Source organism: Pipra filicauda, unplaced genomic scaffold (assembly GCF_003945595.2).
Source record: "Pipra filicauda isolate LSUMZ 115617 unplaced genomic scaffold, ASM394559v2 scaffold52_size3558583_pilon, whole genome shotgun sequence".
NCBI lineage: Eukaryota > Metazoa > Chordata > Aves > Passeriformes > Pipridae > Pipra > Pipra filicauda.
In genome coordinates, this window is record NW_024104676.1 from 2,556,218 (window position 1) to 2,573,339 (window position 17,122).

Here is a 17,122-nt window from a genome sequence, read left to right on the forward strand (position 1 = left end):
CACATAGTAACATCTGGTTCATATTTGAGATATCAATGTAGCCGTAAGTTCTATATTCAGTGACTAGTCAAGGCCATGGGGTATCTGATAGTACATGGGACAAATCGACTTCCTGGGTCTCCCTCTGGGCCTTAGGCAAGCTTCAGGGGAATACCAATGGAGGAAGAGTCAGATTGTTTTTCCACACCAATCGAGCAACGTAAGCTGATTTGTTTAACACTATATAAGCTGGACTCTCTCACAGTAAAGATGGAGGCTTCACTCTACCAGTGGACACACTGCATAGGATTTCCCAGTTACCAGCAAGGGGTTCTCCAGGCCTTCGCTGTGATCAGGGACCTCCCCAGCTGAAGTGTGGTCTGGATGGTAGTAATGTATTATTTAGGGTAACTGATGGTGTATCTCTCTCTTAATCACCATTAGAATTTCTTCGTAGTAATGATTAGATGCATTGCTAAGTGTATTGTTTCATAAGCCACTCTTATTTCTTTTGTAATTCTTTATTGTTTTGCTCTATGGTAAACTTATACACTTATTCTTTAAAGTTGGTGTCTGTATTACTTGAATGCATCCTCAGGACCGGGGAGGGGGGGGGAGGGGGCAAAACAGGTTGACAAAAAACACTGCTACTAACAATAAATGTTGTTATTATAATTGCATATTAAACAGGACTGACTCCAGTACTGAGCCTAGAGGAACAGCACTACTGACCAATCACCAACTGGATAATGGTGACTTAAAGATTTCTTGCTCTCAGATATGGTTAGAATACTATTGTTTATGCTTCATCTTTGTACTAGGTGAAAGCTGATTACGACCAAGTAAAAATCGATCAAAGGAAACTTGTTTTCTCTTGAAAATCAAGAAATATTTTAGGCATGAAGTGGAATAAGTCTCAACAGGTTACAAGCTTTGACTGCTTGCATTTAAGTTCCAGTGATTTAGACCTACTTCTGGATACTGTTAAAACATGCTCTTTCAATGGCACAAAGATAGGATGATCCACACCACAGGTCTGTAGTAAGAGAGGAAAGCTTCTTTTACTAATCTCTGATCTCTGTCCATTCAATGGAGGCAAAAGTCCCATGTCCCGTATGAGTTTCAGGGCATTAACAGGCTCCTAGGGAGGTTGCTGTTGTAATGCAGTTTCAAAATGTGTTTCAGGTGCTATGAATAACATGTTTGAGTGAACTCTAATGGCATTTTGATTTGGCTTCAGTGGAGCCACAATGTCATCCACCAAATGTCTCATGCCCAGAGTATGTGTTATGACTATATTACAAGGAATAAAATGCTGCTAGTTCATGGTATAAATCATTTCAGGTATGCCAGACCAAGGTGACCTAACTTCAGTGCTTTTGAACAGAGTGTTATAGACAGTGACCGTATCATCATTAAAGAAATAAAGAATAAGAATATGAACATAATGAGGTCTCCATTTCTCTACAACAACTTTCATTACTGTGAAAGACTCACTTTCTTTTGCTGCAGGAGACAGTTATTCATTTGAAACATTTAGTTCATTCCTGTTTTATTGTTTAACTAAACAGAAAAGTCCAGACCAAAGTCATCCTGCTGTGTTTCCATAGTGCTATTCAAGACAAGATAAAACTACACCAGAGACCAATTTTGCCAACACCTGCCAGCTGCCTAACAACATGAGAAGAAAAATACATTTATGCTTAAAAACTCATGGAAAAGCTAAAAAGGCAGATAATACCATCAATTCCTAAACACAAACTAAAGACTTCAATTAAAATGGGTACTGACTATTCTATAGTACAGTTCCAACAGTAATGTTCTACATATATACAGAGAAGGTTGCCTTTTGGGAATAGTGCTGTTTATGAATATGTGTTTAAAGTGGTCTTAGCAATAAATAGCATTTAACTGAGATTCAGGATTAAAAAAGGTGTTAAGAATATTTGGCAAAACCTCTCTGATTTATTGATTGGACTCTAGTTCCATATAGTTTTTCTCCTTCCTGAGGATGGATGGGATTATTTTTTAAATAATACCGCATAATATTTTGTTAAACTGTCTTATAACTAAATTTCTAGTGTTGCCCCAGATTCAGGACAACTAGATCACCAAAAGCACAAACAGAGGTAATTTGTATTTGACTTTCAAACAAAATTGACAGGTGAAATCTATGTAAAAGTTGCTTCATAGACTTAATTGTTACTGAATAGAAGTCTAGCTGATTTAGGCGTTACATTCACAATTAATTTGAGTCACAGGTTTCTGACTGGTGTTAAATTAGACCCTGGCTAATTTCACACTAGTCAAAAATGTGGTGTGAAATTAACCAGGGTCTAATTTAACCTAAGATCTTGCACTGCAGGAACAATTCATATGCTTCAGTGTAACTTGAAAGTGTTACACTCTCGATCCTATTACAATTTCTTTTTTTGGTAAGGTCATCTTTTACGAAAAAGCACAGGACCTTGGAGCTCAAATACATTCTGCTTCTATTTAACAAATCATTTTAATAATGCTCTTTAATGTAGCAAGCAACAGTAATATAATGAGAAAGAAGCATGTATTCTCCGCTTAAAAGAAGGCATATTCAGAGGATAATTACAGTTCACAGTATATAAAACACAGTGTTCCTTAAATTTCTTACTCACTTGTTTCTGTGGCTGTAACAGTTATGTTGTGCCAAGAAGCTATCTCTCGGTCCAGAGGTTTAGTTGTAATGATTGTTCCATTGTGTTCATTGATGCTGAACAGTCTCTTTAAAGGCATGCTTTGGACAATAGAGTACCTGCACCAAAAAAAAAAAAAAATAAAGAGATTTCCTAATACCAAAATGTTTCATCAGAGGAAAGGACATAGAAAGCTATTGCGAGTTGAGAAAACAGAGCTGTGCCTATATGCATATAAATGTGTGCTGCAACAACTCAGAAATCATGAAAAATGTACACTTATAAACATTTAAAACTCCCTGCTGCCAAGATCAAAGCTCTTCTTTTTATAAAACTAAATATATCTCAGATCTATATGAATGTGAACTGAAACTGAAATGCATTATTCATTCATACTTCTAAGTCAGGCTCACAGCAGGTGAATGACTTCGTTGAAAAGAAACAGCAAACATACCACTTGTGAAATGAATAACACAACAGCTAAGTGGAGGTATAATGGCAAATCTATTTTATCATTGCTGACAAGCTCTGATGTCAAGGGAACGGGCATTATAAAGACAGAAAACTATCTGTAATGAGGTGTCTAGGCAGGGTACAAAATCCAAATGCAGGAGATGATTGCAAATGAGTCCTGTGTTCCTGAATGGTCCCTGAAAAGGTTCCAGATGCTATGACCATATGCGGACATGCACATGTGAATGTATATACATATATAACACTCAAATGGTTAAAGTTTAACCACTGATCACAGACCAGAGATGGACAGAAAAAACACCAAAGATATTGGTGCAAAAAAGGATATTTACTAATATTTTAAATGACCTACAAATAAAAATACCATATGACGCAATTCCTCGTAGAGTCTATTCCATGGAAATAAAACCTGTTTCAATAGTTGCAAGGTTCTTTCCACTCTAGTTTTGAATTCCCACATGAAACTATTCCCTTTTATTGTACCTTTAATTGTGCTTGACAAAGTCTTTCTGTTTCCTGTTAACACTTGGGACTCCAGCTGAACTAATGTACCAGAAGTTGAATGGCACTCTAACTTGTTATTTATAGTTGTGTTTTCTCTGTTTTGAAAATCAGTAAAGGACAAATCAAGGAACCATCGCAACACTGTAAGTGAAAGTTCTTACAATTTGAGCTGAATTTTTAACATTTATAAACCTCTATTTTAGGTATTTGTAATTTTGATTGGTTTTTCTCTGGTTGTTTTTTTTTTATTATTTGTTTTATTTGTTTTGTTTTTTTTCTTTAAGTGAGTATTCCTCATACCCTACATCAAAGCTTGTTTAGGGTTTTCTAATATTTTTATTTTGTTTTGTTTGGGCTTTTTTTTTGGTAATCTGATTCCTGATAAACAATTGCCAAAAAATCTATGTTGGATATTTGTTATTTTTTATTACTGATGTAGTAAGGTTTTGTTGCATGACTTTTTAATTTGTTTGTTTGAAACCGGGGCTTCATCTTGTTTTCTGTATTACAAGTAACTACTGTCATTTATGGTAGCAATGGTTTTAAAATTATACTCTTATTTGCATGGCACTTAGCCCAGTAAACATACCTTTATATTAGAAGTGACATACTCCAAAGAAACTCAGTGAGGTAATATATGTATCACTGTTTTGGGACTATGCAAACATATTCACTTTGAGGCAAGTTCCTTTAAAATATTTCTAAGAAGTTATAGATATGCATTAACATTTAATTGTTCCACAGGAGATGCTGCAGTCATCTAAATAAACTACCAAATGATCTCTTTTTAAGGGGGGATGAAAAATTGCATGTATATTTTTATTCTTTCTTATTTGATGTAACCTATTACTAGCTTAATAAATAACAGTAAATGAATGTAAAATCATAAGAAATCATTGCCTAAACCTCTGAAGTCATAACATATATATATTCTTGCTATTAGAAATCTACATACCATAAATTATTTTATGTCTCAACCATTTTTCACTGTATCCTAGCTTGTCTAAATTGCATAGTACATAGTGATGTCAGGTAATTCAGGAAGCTATTTTAATTGTAAACCGTATGTTAAAGCTTAATTACCTGTTTTCTCTTTTAGAGACAGAAAAAATTATTTATTATTAAAATTATTAAAAACAGGATCTGCTGTTGCTGGGTTGAGTGGTTAGGTATCAGCTGGCAGTGAGTAATTGTTTTGGGTCTTTTTTGCATCACTTGTTTTCTTGCGGTTTTGTTGTACGTTGTTTTTTTTCCCCTTTGTTACTTTCTTTTCCTTTTTTTTTTTAATTATTTTTAAACTATCTTCATCTGAACCCATGAGTTCTCACAATTTTACCCTTTCAGTTCTCTCTCGCATCCCAACAGGTGGCGGAGTGAGTGAGCAGCTGTGTGGTCGTTAGTTGTTTAAGGGGTTAAACCATAACATCTTGAGTAACATAGGCTGCCACAGTGAGAGCACAATTAACTGTGATTATGAACCAAGGTAAGGAGCAGAAATACACTTTGGAAATCCCAACTACATTTATATTTGAGAACTGTTCACATTTTAAGTACCTGACTGGACTGTCATCATCATCTGGATCTCTAGCGGTTACGACCCCCACCAATGAGCCCTTCACAGCCCCTTCATCAATCTCCATCACGTAGTTCTCTGAGGTGAAAACTGGAGGTTCATCAGCATCTTCCACATTGATTTTGATAATGGTTTTGTCTTCAAATGGTTCTTCTTTCAAAAAACGCTCATCAATGTACTTGTTTACAACTTTTGCTTGAATACTGTATCTCCTTTTGCTCTCATAATCCACTGTCTGTTAAGAATAAAGGAGAGATTTGAAATACTTCTTTCTTCATATTTGAATTAAATATAGTTCCATAAATGGTATGAGATTAAAGACAAAATAGTGCTATCCTTCAATTGGGAATTTATGAAAAAAAAATAGTTATTTCTAAAAGTAGTTAATTCTAAGACTTCTTTTTTTATGTTAGAAACACTTTAAAATTAAACTGTTCTTGTTTGCTTTCACATTTGGACTGACTTTAATTCTACAGTCAGACAACACTGTAAAAAAAGTCATAGTTACATTACTATTTTAGAAAGTCTTTATCTATTGAAATTAAAAAAAATAAAAAAAAAGACTTACTAAATAAATGGCTTTCTGAACGGTAACAAATCCATATAGAAAAAGAAAGAAACAAACAAAAAAACCCCAAACTCTTAAACCAAAATGAAAGAAAACAAATCAACAAACAAACAAAACCACCACACTTATAGCTTTCAGTTCATTCAAGCCCTTGATTTCACTATATTATCGAACTCCATCTTCATTTCAGGTGATGTCCTAGATGCCCCAGAAATACTTCTGTGTGATTCCAAAAAAGATTACACAGTATCAAAGACTATTAAATATCTTAATTCATAAGCTGGTAATTTTTTGAGTGTATTTAGTGTCTTTTTAAAGTTATGCCATAAGAAAACCTCCACTGTCTATCTAATATTGTAATAAATTCTGTCTTCACATAAGAGAAGCTGTTGGAAACGAGTAATATTGTTTGCACTGATAAAAATTGATAAAAGTTTTACAGATGATGCACAGAAGAGATAGAACATTTTCTCACAATGGGATACACTGTTGCACAGCTAGAGATGACATTAAGATACTCTGTCACGCTTGTATTCAACAGTAATAGGAATGAGTCAAAAAGGTAAACAGAAGGAAAAGCATTTTTCTTTTTATCCCACTAATATTCCAATCAAATTGCAAAACCTAAAGAATGAAAAAAAATAGTAGAATCCAAAGCAATAGGCCTTTTTTAAACATCCAGTTTGCTTGCGGAAATTCTAGTATTTAGATATTTTTTGGAAGGTTTCTGAGATCTCACCTTTTTTAATAAGATAATTCCTTCTTGAGTCTCATTGTTAGTAATGATGTCAAAAACATGTGAGCTATCTCCTTCAATGGAATAGTTCATGGCTGCATTCTCCCCTATGTCGCTGTCTTCTGCGAAGACTTTGCCTACAGTGGTGCCCACAGGAGCTTCTTCAGAGACACTCATATGGTAAAGTCCTAAAGAAATAAATACTGGCACAGTTTAGTGATCTACCATAGTTAATAGCTGCTGTAGCTATGATGGCGTGAGGTTCTCAGAAGGCTGGGGAAAGTTCCCAACTTTTGGTAGAGCAAAGGATAAAATCTAGCATTGGGTACAGGACATGGGTACAGTCTTTCCGCTTACGGATCCTCCCCTCTCAGCCCTACTTTAGCAATAAATAGAGCAAAGGGCAAGAGGCAATTGTTTTAAAAAAAGAATGAAGAGAGGAGAAGAAGAGAGAAGGTGAGTGAAAATGGTGCTTAGGTAGGGCAAACTAAAGGGAAAACAATTTAGTAAGTGTTTTATCTCCAAAGTCTAGTGGTAAGTAAAAACAGCAGGCCTGAAATCTTTTGCAATGATAGATTTTTTTCCTCATGATTTTTGAGCTTTTGTGGGGGCTTTTTTTTTTTTTATTTTACTTTTATTTAATCTATATGTTGAAGTCAAAGCACAGTTCTGTTCTAAAAAGATCTCCCAGCAAACCTAACAGAGCCACAGTGGATCGAAATTTCTTCAAGACTTCAATTAGTGTAAGCAGCCTATACTCACGCTGCTGAAATTTAGGTGGATTGTCATTGACGTCAGAGAGGTTGATGGTAACAGTGGCTGTTGCTGAAAATGCCCCTGGTTGTCCAACCATATCTTTGGCTTGGATGATGACCAAATACTGATCTTTTGTTTCTCTATCCATTTGGGAAGCCATTCTGATGACCCCTAAAAATGAAAAGTACAATGTAATAGCATATAACAGTCTCATTTTTTTCTGAACATCTGACAGTATAATACGGATATAAAATGTATCACTGGACCTAGTTATCAATTTACATTCTAGACCATGCACAGCAAAACTGCCCTAATACTGTGAATTAGTACTCATGGTTTCAAATACACTGTATGAGAAATCCATTGTGCATATTTAGAGTTCTAGGGAGCATAATACTCCATTTATTTCCTCTACCATTATAACCATGTCGGAAAGTAGGTTTTTGGAGGGATGTCCCATATCTGTGGTTCCTCCAACATAGAGATAGAAATGTCACATAATGTGTCACAGAGCTGTTATGTGAGAAGTGTTCCTAGATGCATTGTTTGAATGCATATTCTTTAACAAGATATTTTGCTAACTAAAGTTTGCATTTCTTAGAGAGAAAGAATTTCAACTTCCTATGGGAAAGAAAAAAATTATTTTCTTTAGATCTAGGAACTATGCAAAGATGTAAGAGTGTAGGGCGGTATCAGTTGATCTTTGTACTGAAATGAAGAACATTTTTGCTTGCATCTATTTTATTAGTTCATGAATGTTTTCAAGTTACAAGTTCATTTGTAGTACCTGTTTTTGGCTCCACAGAGAAATATGGCTGTCCCTGAATGAGACTGTAAAGCAGACGGGCACTGTTCCCATAAGAAGGATCATCACCATCTGTAGCTGTTACCTGTATAACCGAAGTACCTCAAGGAAAAATAAAATAGATTATATTTATTCTCTTGTATAAATTACCTCATAATTATAGAACATAAACTCTTTAAAACCTTTTAACATAGCAGATGTATTAGCAAACAGTCCTAAAAATTTACAAAAGCAAATGTCACTTTCTAAAATTTATCTTTAAAAAGGGAAAATACGTCCCCAGCAACTATTCTTGTTGCATTCAAATTTAAAGATAAAAATAAATAACATACGATTTTTTAGCACTACATTATGTTGCTTAAAATACTACACATAGCATGCCTTTTTCCCTAATTTCTGATATGTGAATGGAATATGGCAAATTGTTTCTCCTCCCCTTCTATGTTCTTCAAAGTATTTTATGGAAGTTTCTCAAAGGAAAAAGAAAACACAGTTACTTTATCACCAGTAGGCCCACTGGTGATAAAGAAATTAATTGTTAGCAAGCAAAGCAGCCAAGAAGTATAACAAGGCTCAGATAAATTTTTTTATCGTTGACTCTTTAATGAGACTGTCTCAGAGCAAAAAATGATGACAGAATTACCAGTACAAAAAACACAGCACAATTAAACTTCAGAGCTTGATTTCATCTCTGATGGGAAGCTGTTTAAATCCTAGATAGAAGGTTGACTGGCACTACCATTAATGACTGTCCTTTAAAAGAAAATATTCACAGTAACATAATTTTGTAAGGTAATAATTACTTTTGTCTTTTTTCCTCACCTAGGTTCTGCATTAGAATACAAATATCACTTCTCATGAGGAATAGTGGGAAATCAAGATACTTTCTAAAAATTTCTGGCATATGTTCACATGGTTGCATCTGCTTATCAATACAGCTTGCATAGTTTTGCTGGAGGAGAAAAGAAGAAGAAACAATGGAGTGCAAGGGAGCTAGACCAGAACCATATTTTTTACGACTAAGGCAAAGTTGATACTTGTCTCCAATAAAACAAATATATTCATTGCTGAGTTTTCCAACAGTTAAACATTTTTATTTTTAAACAGAGATGAAAAATGCTTCCTCATAGAAGGATATACTAAATTAAATATTTTGAAAAAGTATGTTTTGCATTTTTTTTCAATTCATTCACCAGCATTGCGATTTCATAACCCATACTATCTTCTCTTAGGTGAAGAGTACAATAAACTGTTAATAATTCCCATGAGCTTTTGGAGTTATCATCATCATGGCTAGGCTTCGCGAAAGAAGATTTGGGACAGGCTCTACCCACATTTGTTACAAGCACGCTGGTGGCTAATAAGGCCAATACAAGATAGACATGTCCGATTGCAAAAGGCACAGCAGAAAGACTCCTTAGATGGTGTATTCTGCAAGACACGGTTCTTTCTGCATTGTCTTTTCTCCTCAAGAGTGATCCTGCATGCGTTCTCAAAGGAAGCAGCAGCGTTATAGATGGTGTGTCTCCAGGCCTCCCCATTTGAGACCAGAGTAGACCAGTTATGTTGATCAAGTTTGGACTTATATGTCCTTCAAAACATACCTACAATATTGAATATCTGACATTCATGTGTGCTTTAGATGTGTGTATAGATGTATAAATATATATACAGATCCTATTGCTCTGGAGAAATGTTAAATATAAAATTACAGATTCATATTTAGTCAGGACACATATATGCCTCAGAAATAACAGAATTCCATAATAAGACTGAAGGGTAAATCAAATCTTCAGCTACACAACTGTTAACTTTGTATCAGCTGTGATCTGTGGAAATTACTGTCACTATTAGAGAAAACTCATCCTCTAAGACAATTTAACATAACTAGAATGCAATTGCTTTGAAAAAGAAATGGAGTGCTAGTTAAGAAGGGATCAAGAACTATGAGTAATCCAACGCGTATGGTCTGTCATGAATGCTGTTTCCTACTAAATAAACTCAACTGGCCACAACTCTGTTTAGAAATGGACTTATTTACAGCACCCTATTTAGTAAATCAGGAATAAAATCCAACATATATAGGAATGCAAAGTTATTATTACAACATTTGTGGATCTCACACATTTAGATTTATTTTCTGCACAGTTTCTAACTATCATTGAGAAAGCTTGAATCTAAACCAACATTTCCTGCTTCTCTAAGACCCAAGCACACTTTGCTTGCCTGTTGACTTTTCCAAAGTATAGCAGAAGGCAGAAGCATGGAATTTATATACTTGGGCTCAGTTAGATGAAAGGTGAACAGGCAAGAGACATCTAGTAAAGAGGGAGCTGACCTGGAGGGAAGAAATAACATATCCTGCACTCTCAGGAGGAAGATTGTTTCTAAAGTGGGGTGACAGGAGACCATGTAAAGACCAGGCTATATTTTCTCACATTTTTTTAGAAAGGAGATTTTATGATCACTACATGAACCCCTAGGTTAACTACAGACTATATAGTAAGCAGAAGAAAAATATTATACCATGAAACTTGTATTTTTTTATACATTTAACAGTCAGAAAAACAACCACCAAAATGAACCCACCAACCAAAAAAAGAAAAAAAAAACCTAAACAAAATGCCCAACAAAACAAAGCAAAGAAACAAAGAAAAACAAACCCCCAAAAAAGCCCCACAAACAAAGAAACAACCAGAAACCAACCCAAACCTTTTATTGAATGGAATAATGTTTACCATTTTTATTTGAGAAACAGAAATTGCAATGTTAATATTCTATACTGAAAAACTCTCAGAAGCCATTATTTGTAAGTACACGGTTATGAGAAAATACAGATACAAATCATATCTTAAACCAATCTATTAACATATAAATACACACACATACAAAAAAAACCCAAACAAGAACCCCCCTAAACCCTTACTCCTAACATTGTAAGCATGACAGGACATAATTCACAATTGAACTTTTTGATTAGCTTTATTTAAGGCAAACTACTAATTTTTATCTCTTCAGGCTTGATTTTACCCTTCTTGGGCAAAACAGAGTAGTGCCATTTATATGCTGCAGCCAGGTATGCTATGGGGCCCTCATATGGCAAATAGTTATTCATTTTTCTAACTAGAGCTTGAAATCGGTAAGGACATTAAGTACTGATAGATTATTGCATCTGACTCTTAACCACTCCATCAGATATACTGCATTTGTACAAGTTTAACAGCTATATGGAAGACACTTTAAGTAAAATCATACTGAGTGCCTGAGGGAAGAGCACAGACCTGTGTTCTCAGAAGAGAGTCCATTTGCTGACATGCATTTCATTTACTGTGACACTTGCCTTTAAAAATCTAATAAAATTTAGTACTGAAGATAAAAGAGAGCTAATAAAGGATTAAAATATATTCTAATTTGCTGGCACATTAGTATATATAGTGATATTGTAACTAACTGCAGGCAAAATTATCTGTCTCTATCTTCTGATTTTGCTGTGCTTCTCTGAGGCAAGTGGCCAGCTCTGAATTATTCTCCCCTCTCTTTCTTAGTTCCAGACAAAATTTTCACTAGCAATGACCTGCTTTCCAAAATATTGACCACACTTCCTTAGAGTGTTTTCTGTGAGGAAATTACTAGATCTAGCATCAGTGAGTAGAGTCAATGCTAGAGAACTCTGAAACAGAGGAAAGGGTAAGGCTCTCTGTTGCACTGTATCACTTAAACTAATTCTGTTCTTCACCCCTTATTATGCAAGAGTATGTTCTAGTTTACTGGGAGAAAACCACTGATAACAATGAACTGTTATGGTACCAGTGCTGCAAATTTTGGTTGATTACTCTTTCTGTCTGCTGGGAGGTTATAAATTTCCTTGTAAGGTTGGTTTAGGATGTGCACTGAAACAGGTTTTACCTCAGTAGTGCAGTCCCTACCTTTTGAGAAGCAGGGCAAGCGAGTCTATAGAAGTACTCGTGTTGTGCGGCTCAGCTGTTTCACGTGTTGGAGCTGACCACTGTCAAGGTATATACTCCACTTACATTGTATATTCCAGATATACATATTTGTACTCCAGTAGTGTCTACATGGAAGAAACAGGTGAAAGAATGATCTCTGAAATAGCTATGGTATTAGTGCTAAAGAGGTCAGGCATGGAAGAAGCAATGTAGAAAACATTTCAAAATCCATAGGATGACCTGGATTCGCATATCATATGCCGGATGGTTGCATATCTGTGAGTGTACTATTTCAGGCAGTCTGTGTCTGAGAGAGGAGGCACTCTGGGTTCTTCATTTTTCACCCATTCTGATAAATGGGAGACAGTGTTACTTCTGATTTTTTAACTTTTTTTTTTTCATTTCATATATTTCTACATTTCACTAGAATATTTTTTATTTATAATATTACAAGAATATCACAAAGTAGATTAAGTTTTCTGCAGCTTAATTAATCTTATTCTGAAGTGATATAGTATTTTAGGAATTTAAATATATAATAGATGACACAGGAGAGTGGATAAAGACAGCTGAGCCTTTCACTTTTAGATTATCTGTTTATAGCAAATTTAAGGGAGTAGAGAGTAAAACTTCTCATTTGTCAACTGCTTATTAATGGTTTCTGGTGAGAAACAGAGGCATATGGGAAAAGGTTATATTGTTGTTTTGTCCTTATGCACTGCCCTACCTGACTACTTTTCTTTTCTTTTTTTTCCCCATATAACTCTCATTAAGACAGAAAGGTAAAATAGAAGAAATTTATAAGTCAGTTGTTCATACACTTATGTGAATGGTTACAAGTCTCTGTGAGTATAAATGAAACCATACTAAATCACCAGCTATTTAAAAAAAAAAAAACAAACCAAAAACATTTTATAAGAGACTCTGTGCCCTATAAACAATGCTTTCCCACAAGGGAAAAAAAAAAAGGAGTCATCGAAGTCCTACAACCGTGTAATCCCAAATATTTCTAGACAATGAACTATAAGTATTTTTACTATGAGCACATAAAAATAAAAATAAAAAGGTCGTTTACAAGACATCTGTCTTCTCATCTCCAAACTTGAGTAAATGAAGAAGATGCAAAGCCTAGAAGAACCCTCTGAACAAGAAACTGATTAGAAAAAGTTATTTGACCAAGAGCTCAGATGCAAACTAAGTCTGCAAGTCTGTCTGCACAGAAAAAAGTGGCAGTGAAGAAACAATCACAAGTGATTTCCCTGGCGGAAGTTGGTATAAGCAGTGTGACTAGCAAGTAAACTGATTAAATGGAGGTGTTTTGTAGCTATTGGTAGTGATGCTGAGTTGCTGCTTCCTGGCAGAAATTAGGATACTAACCCTACTTTTGATTAAACACCAGGCATGAATATCTCTTTCTTGCAACTGCTATTCTGGCTGGTAAAAGAACATTAAGTTTACGGTTCACTGTGAAAGATTCACTGATTCTGCCCTAAAAGTTGAACAGGTAATACTTAATGAAACATAGTTTTTATTACCTTTTATGATCACTGATGCTATTACATTAATGACCTCATTAATTCATACTATTTAAAGTAGCACAATAATTTCTGTTCAACATCAATTGCAAATAAAAATAATCAAAAGAGGTAGGGGTATGAATTAAAGAGATTATTGGGATTCTTTCTGTAAGAATTAAAGAATCTAGTTTTCCTTTGATTTTGAAGATAGTTGCTTGGAGTTAGCATCTATAACATGCTTGTTTATGTCTGCTGTATTCACATTTTGGAGGGCCTGAAGGCTTTAAATGTATGTGTACATATATTATGTATCCATATGTGTATGTACACATAGATGTATATATACACTTATATTTGTCAGATGTTGACTTTGCTTTGTATTTGCTGAAATAAGTTTCCAGACACATGACAGATCCTAGTACAGGTCTGTTTGATTATTTGGAAGGGGGAAAGAAGAGGTGTAGGGATTAAGTTGTTCCTCTTGACAGGAAAATTCATGTGCTTAGGAAAACGGAAGGTTAGTCCTTCATTGCACGCAATCTAATCCAAACAAGAAGAAGCTGACTGATAGGAAAGATGCTTGGCAGTGTAAATAAGTAGGCAACATACAGAGAGTGAGGGTGGTCATCACATCTCCTTTGCAACTGGCTTCAGTACTCTACCTATTTTTACTTATGATGCTGTATTTTTAAACAAGTACAAAATAAATATTTAAAAACAAGGATGTTAAGTAGAAATATTTATAACCTTTTCCAAACCTGTAAAAGAGTTTACTTTCATCTCACTGAGAAGCAGTCTGTAACATATGTTATTAAGATTTTGTATCCACACAACTATCTAGAAAAAAAATCAAGAAATAAAGATTTTGGTTCACACCATATAATACCTTCAGGTGACATCTCTGGAACAGTAGCCACATAAGGCCCATCCAAGAACTGTGGTTCATGGTCATTGACATCTCTAACCTTGATAATAAATTCTGATTCAGGTTCAACGGGAAGTCGAGTGCTTCTGTTTATTGCTTTTGCTTTTAGACTGTAGAAAGGTTTTTTTTCTCGATCCAGCTTTTGTGTCACATAAATTTTGCCGTTATATTCATCCATGACAAAAATGCTTCCAGCTCCCTCCCCAGTCAAAATGTATTCTAGGTTGCCATCCTGCTTGTCTAAATCTGATTTCAGCTGAAAGTACAAAACAGAAAAATAAGTCACACTTTAGGAGGAATAAGTTTTTGAACTATTCATTTGTTTTCATTCTACAGTGAACCCAGTCACTAATGAGCCTTCTTAGATACTAATATTTAAAAGAAGATATTGTCACATTTTCAGCCAACCATTTTAATTTTAAAGTATATTAAAGTATTTAATTTGAAAGTATTTATATAACAGACTTATGAGTGCATGACAAACCTGAAAAGAGATGCTTCAGCTACTTTGAAATGAAGGAAATGAATGAAATGAATGTAAGTACCCACTTTAGTTCATTGCTTTATCAGCTCCCATACAACTCTGCTGCAAACAAGGCAAAGACCATTAAATATTATCTAAAATTTTTGTTATTGCAAATGGCCAGTGTACTTTGCAAGTTTTATGTATTTTTTTTCCTCTGTACTTAGCAATACTAAGTGCAAATGTGAGCAACAGTGATGTTCTATTTCTGTTGAAATATTAGAGGTGAAAAGCCATTCTGTGGTGTAAGCCTATATTATTTATTCTGAAATAAATTGATAGACATTTTCCATTTCCTTCCAGGATGATCTACATCCTCTGTTGTCTTGCTAAGTTGAACTTTATGATGATAATTCCTTTGATGAAGCTGAGCCTTGGAGACAATTGTGGTCCAGCTACATTTGTTCATGCCCTGTTAATGTTAGTAATATATAATAGAACCTTTTAAATAGCAGTAACTTAATTTCTTAACATGTCAAGCATCCACAGTTGAATTTTATGGAACCAGCAATTTCTATTATAACATTAATTCTCTATTTTTCTCTATTTATTTTGGTTTTAGAATAAAAAATGTCAAATTCTCTAAGAGCCTGGATAATAATTGAAAAATGCAAAGCTAAAAAAAAAATAAAATTATTCAACTTGCTTCTCTTATGAAGCAACAGGTTTAAAATGCAAATAATATGCCTAACCATTGACTTCAATTATCTCACTGTTTTGTTTCATGCTTATTGACCCTACAGGTCAATGTAGGATATGAGGACACAGAATGGGAAAGAAGTAACTACAGGGTATAAAGGGCCTGTTTCGCTATTGGATTTACTCAAATATTTTCTAATGACTTCTGAAGTTGCAAAAACAATTTTAACCTTTCTTTGGAACAAAACAATGTGATGGGGACGCTGCTCTGGGATATGAGGAACAGTTTTGAGTTCCTGCTCTGAGTTCTCTTAAAGTATTTAAGACATAAAATATGCAGAGTTAATTACCCTTGACAGTACAAAAGAGAATTTTTCAAGTCTAGGGAGTTTAGAATAATTTAAAATATGAACAACTTGAAGTCAAATATTTTCAACATAAGTAGTTGTGTGCAAAAAGTGATCTGATCAAACTCATTTTAGCGCCATCAAAATTGGCATCTGGCTAAGGGACAACACACATTCTTTGTTGTCGATAAAACTTGGTTTCCTTGTAATGAACTGCAGGGCACAGGACAGGTGATGTATATCTAGATCTTTACACTAACAGGTTTCAGATGTGACCACAGAGTGCATAAAACCCTTAGATTCTGGAAGCATACCTTGGACTGGCTGCTTAGAATAACCTGTGTTAAGCAACTTCACTCAGAATCATTTATCCACAAAAGATTTCATGACCTTGAACATGTAAAATGAGACTCCCTTACAGATGACATTTGCTGAGAAAGCATACTAAAGTTTCTCAGTTTACTTGGGTTTTTTAGGCTAAGCACAACAAAATAAATGGTCTTCTTATTGTAAATTAGAACTGAGAACAAGAATTTTCGTACTTGCTCTCAAATATCTGTCATTGCAGTGCCAATGGACACATTTACTTTTCTTAAGCTTGATAATAGAAAAGGAGTTACGAGTCTATGTTAAATAAAATTTGAATATTTAGCTCTGACTGTGAAAGGAATTTTACATGGAATAGCAACTTGAAAGTGGAGATTCTCTACCTGTGTATTTTCACTGATGTAGTTTTCTTCAGGGCCTTAATTACTAAAAATTCATGTGTTGATCATAGACTACCACTTAATTTGCTGAAAGCAGAGTATATTGTACTCAATAAAAAGACACAAGTAAATATCTCTCACTAGACAATGGTAACACTGCAACAAACTAATGATAATCTTCAATAAAATTCCCAGTTTACCTGTGAGAAATAGAAAGGTGAGATCATGAAAATACATGATATTTATGAAGTTTCTTTGCAGGAAACTATTTTTGAAGTATTGTAAGAGTAATAATGGTCAAAAAAAATATACAGCCTGTCTGAACTTGTTCTTTCAGAAGTGAGACATCACGTTTCCATAGTAGTTAGTTCGAAGGGGCTGGGAAAAAGTAATTAATGAATTTTGAACACTTCACCCTTTGGGCCCAATTAAATTTTAGTGCTAGTTAATTAG

General features: G+C 34.5%; 1 protein-coding gene across 3 annotated transcripts in view; it reads right to left on the reverse strand.

Annotated features, from left to right (window-relative positions):
* CDH19 (cadherin 19) overlaps positions 1-17,122 on the reverse strand; it is a 113,701-nt gene that overhangs the window by 21,668 nt on the left and 74,911 nt on the right. For all 3 annotated transcript variants that reach the window (XR_003541085.2, XM_027723120.2, XM_027723121.2), the window contains exons 3-8: positions 14,415-14,709; positions 8,047-8,166; positions 7,266-7,430; positions 6,507-6,691; positions 5,181-5,434; positions 2,631-2,767 (exon numbers count right to left, since the gene is read on the reverse strand). Coding sequence is in view for 2 of the 3 variants with exons in the window: in XM_027723120.2 (XP_027578921.1) it covers positions 2,631-2,767; positions 5,181-5,434; positions 6,507-6,691; positions 7,266-7,430; positions 8,047-8,166; positions 14,415-14,709 (1,156 nt within the window). In the remaining variant the exon portion in view is untranslated. The remainder of the gene's footprint in view (positions 1-2,630; positions 2,768-5,180; positions 5,435-6,506; positions 6,692-7,265; positions 7,431-8,046; positions 8,167-14,414; positions 14,710-17,122) is intronic.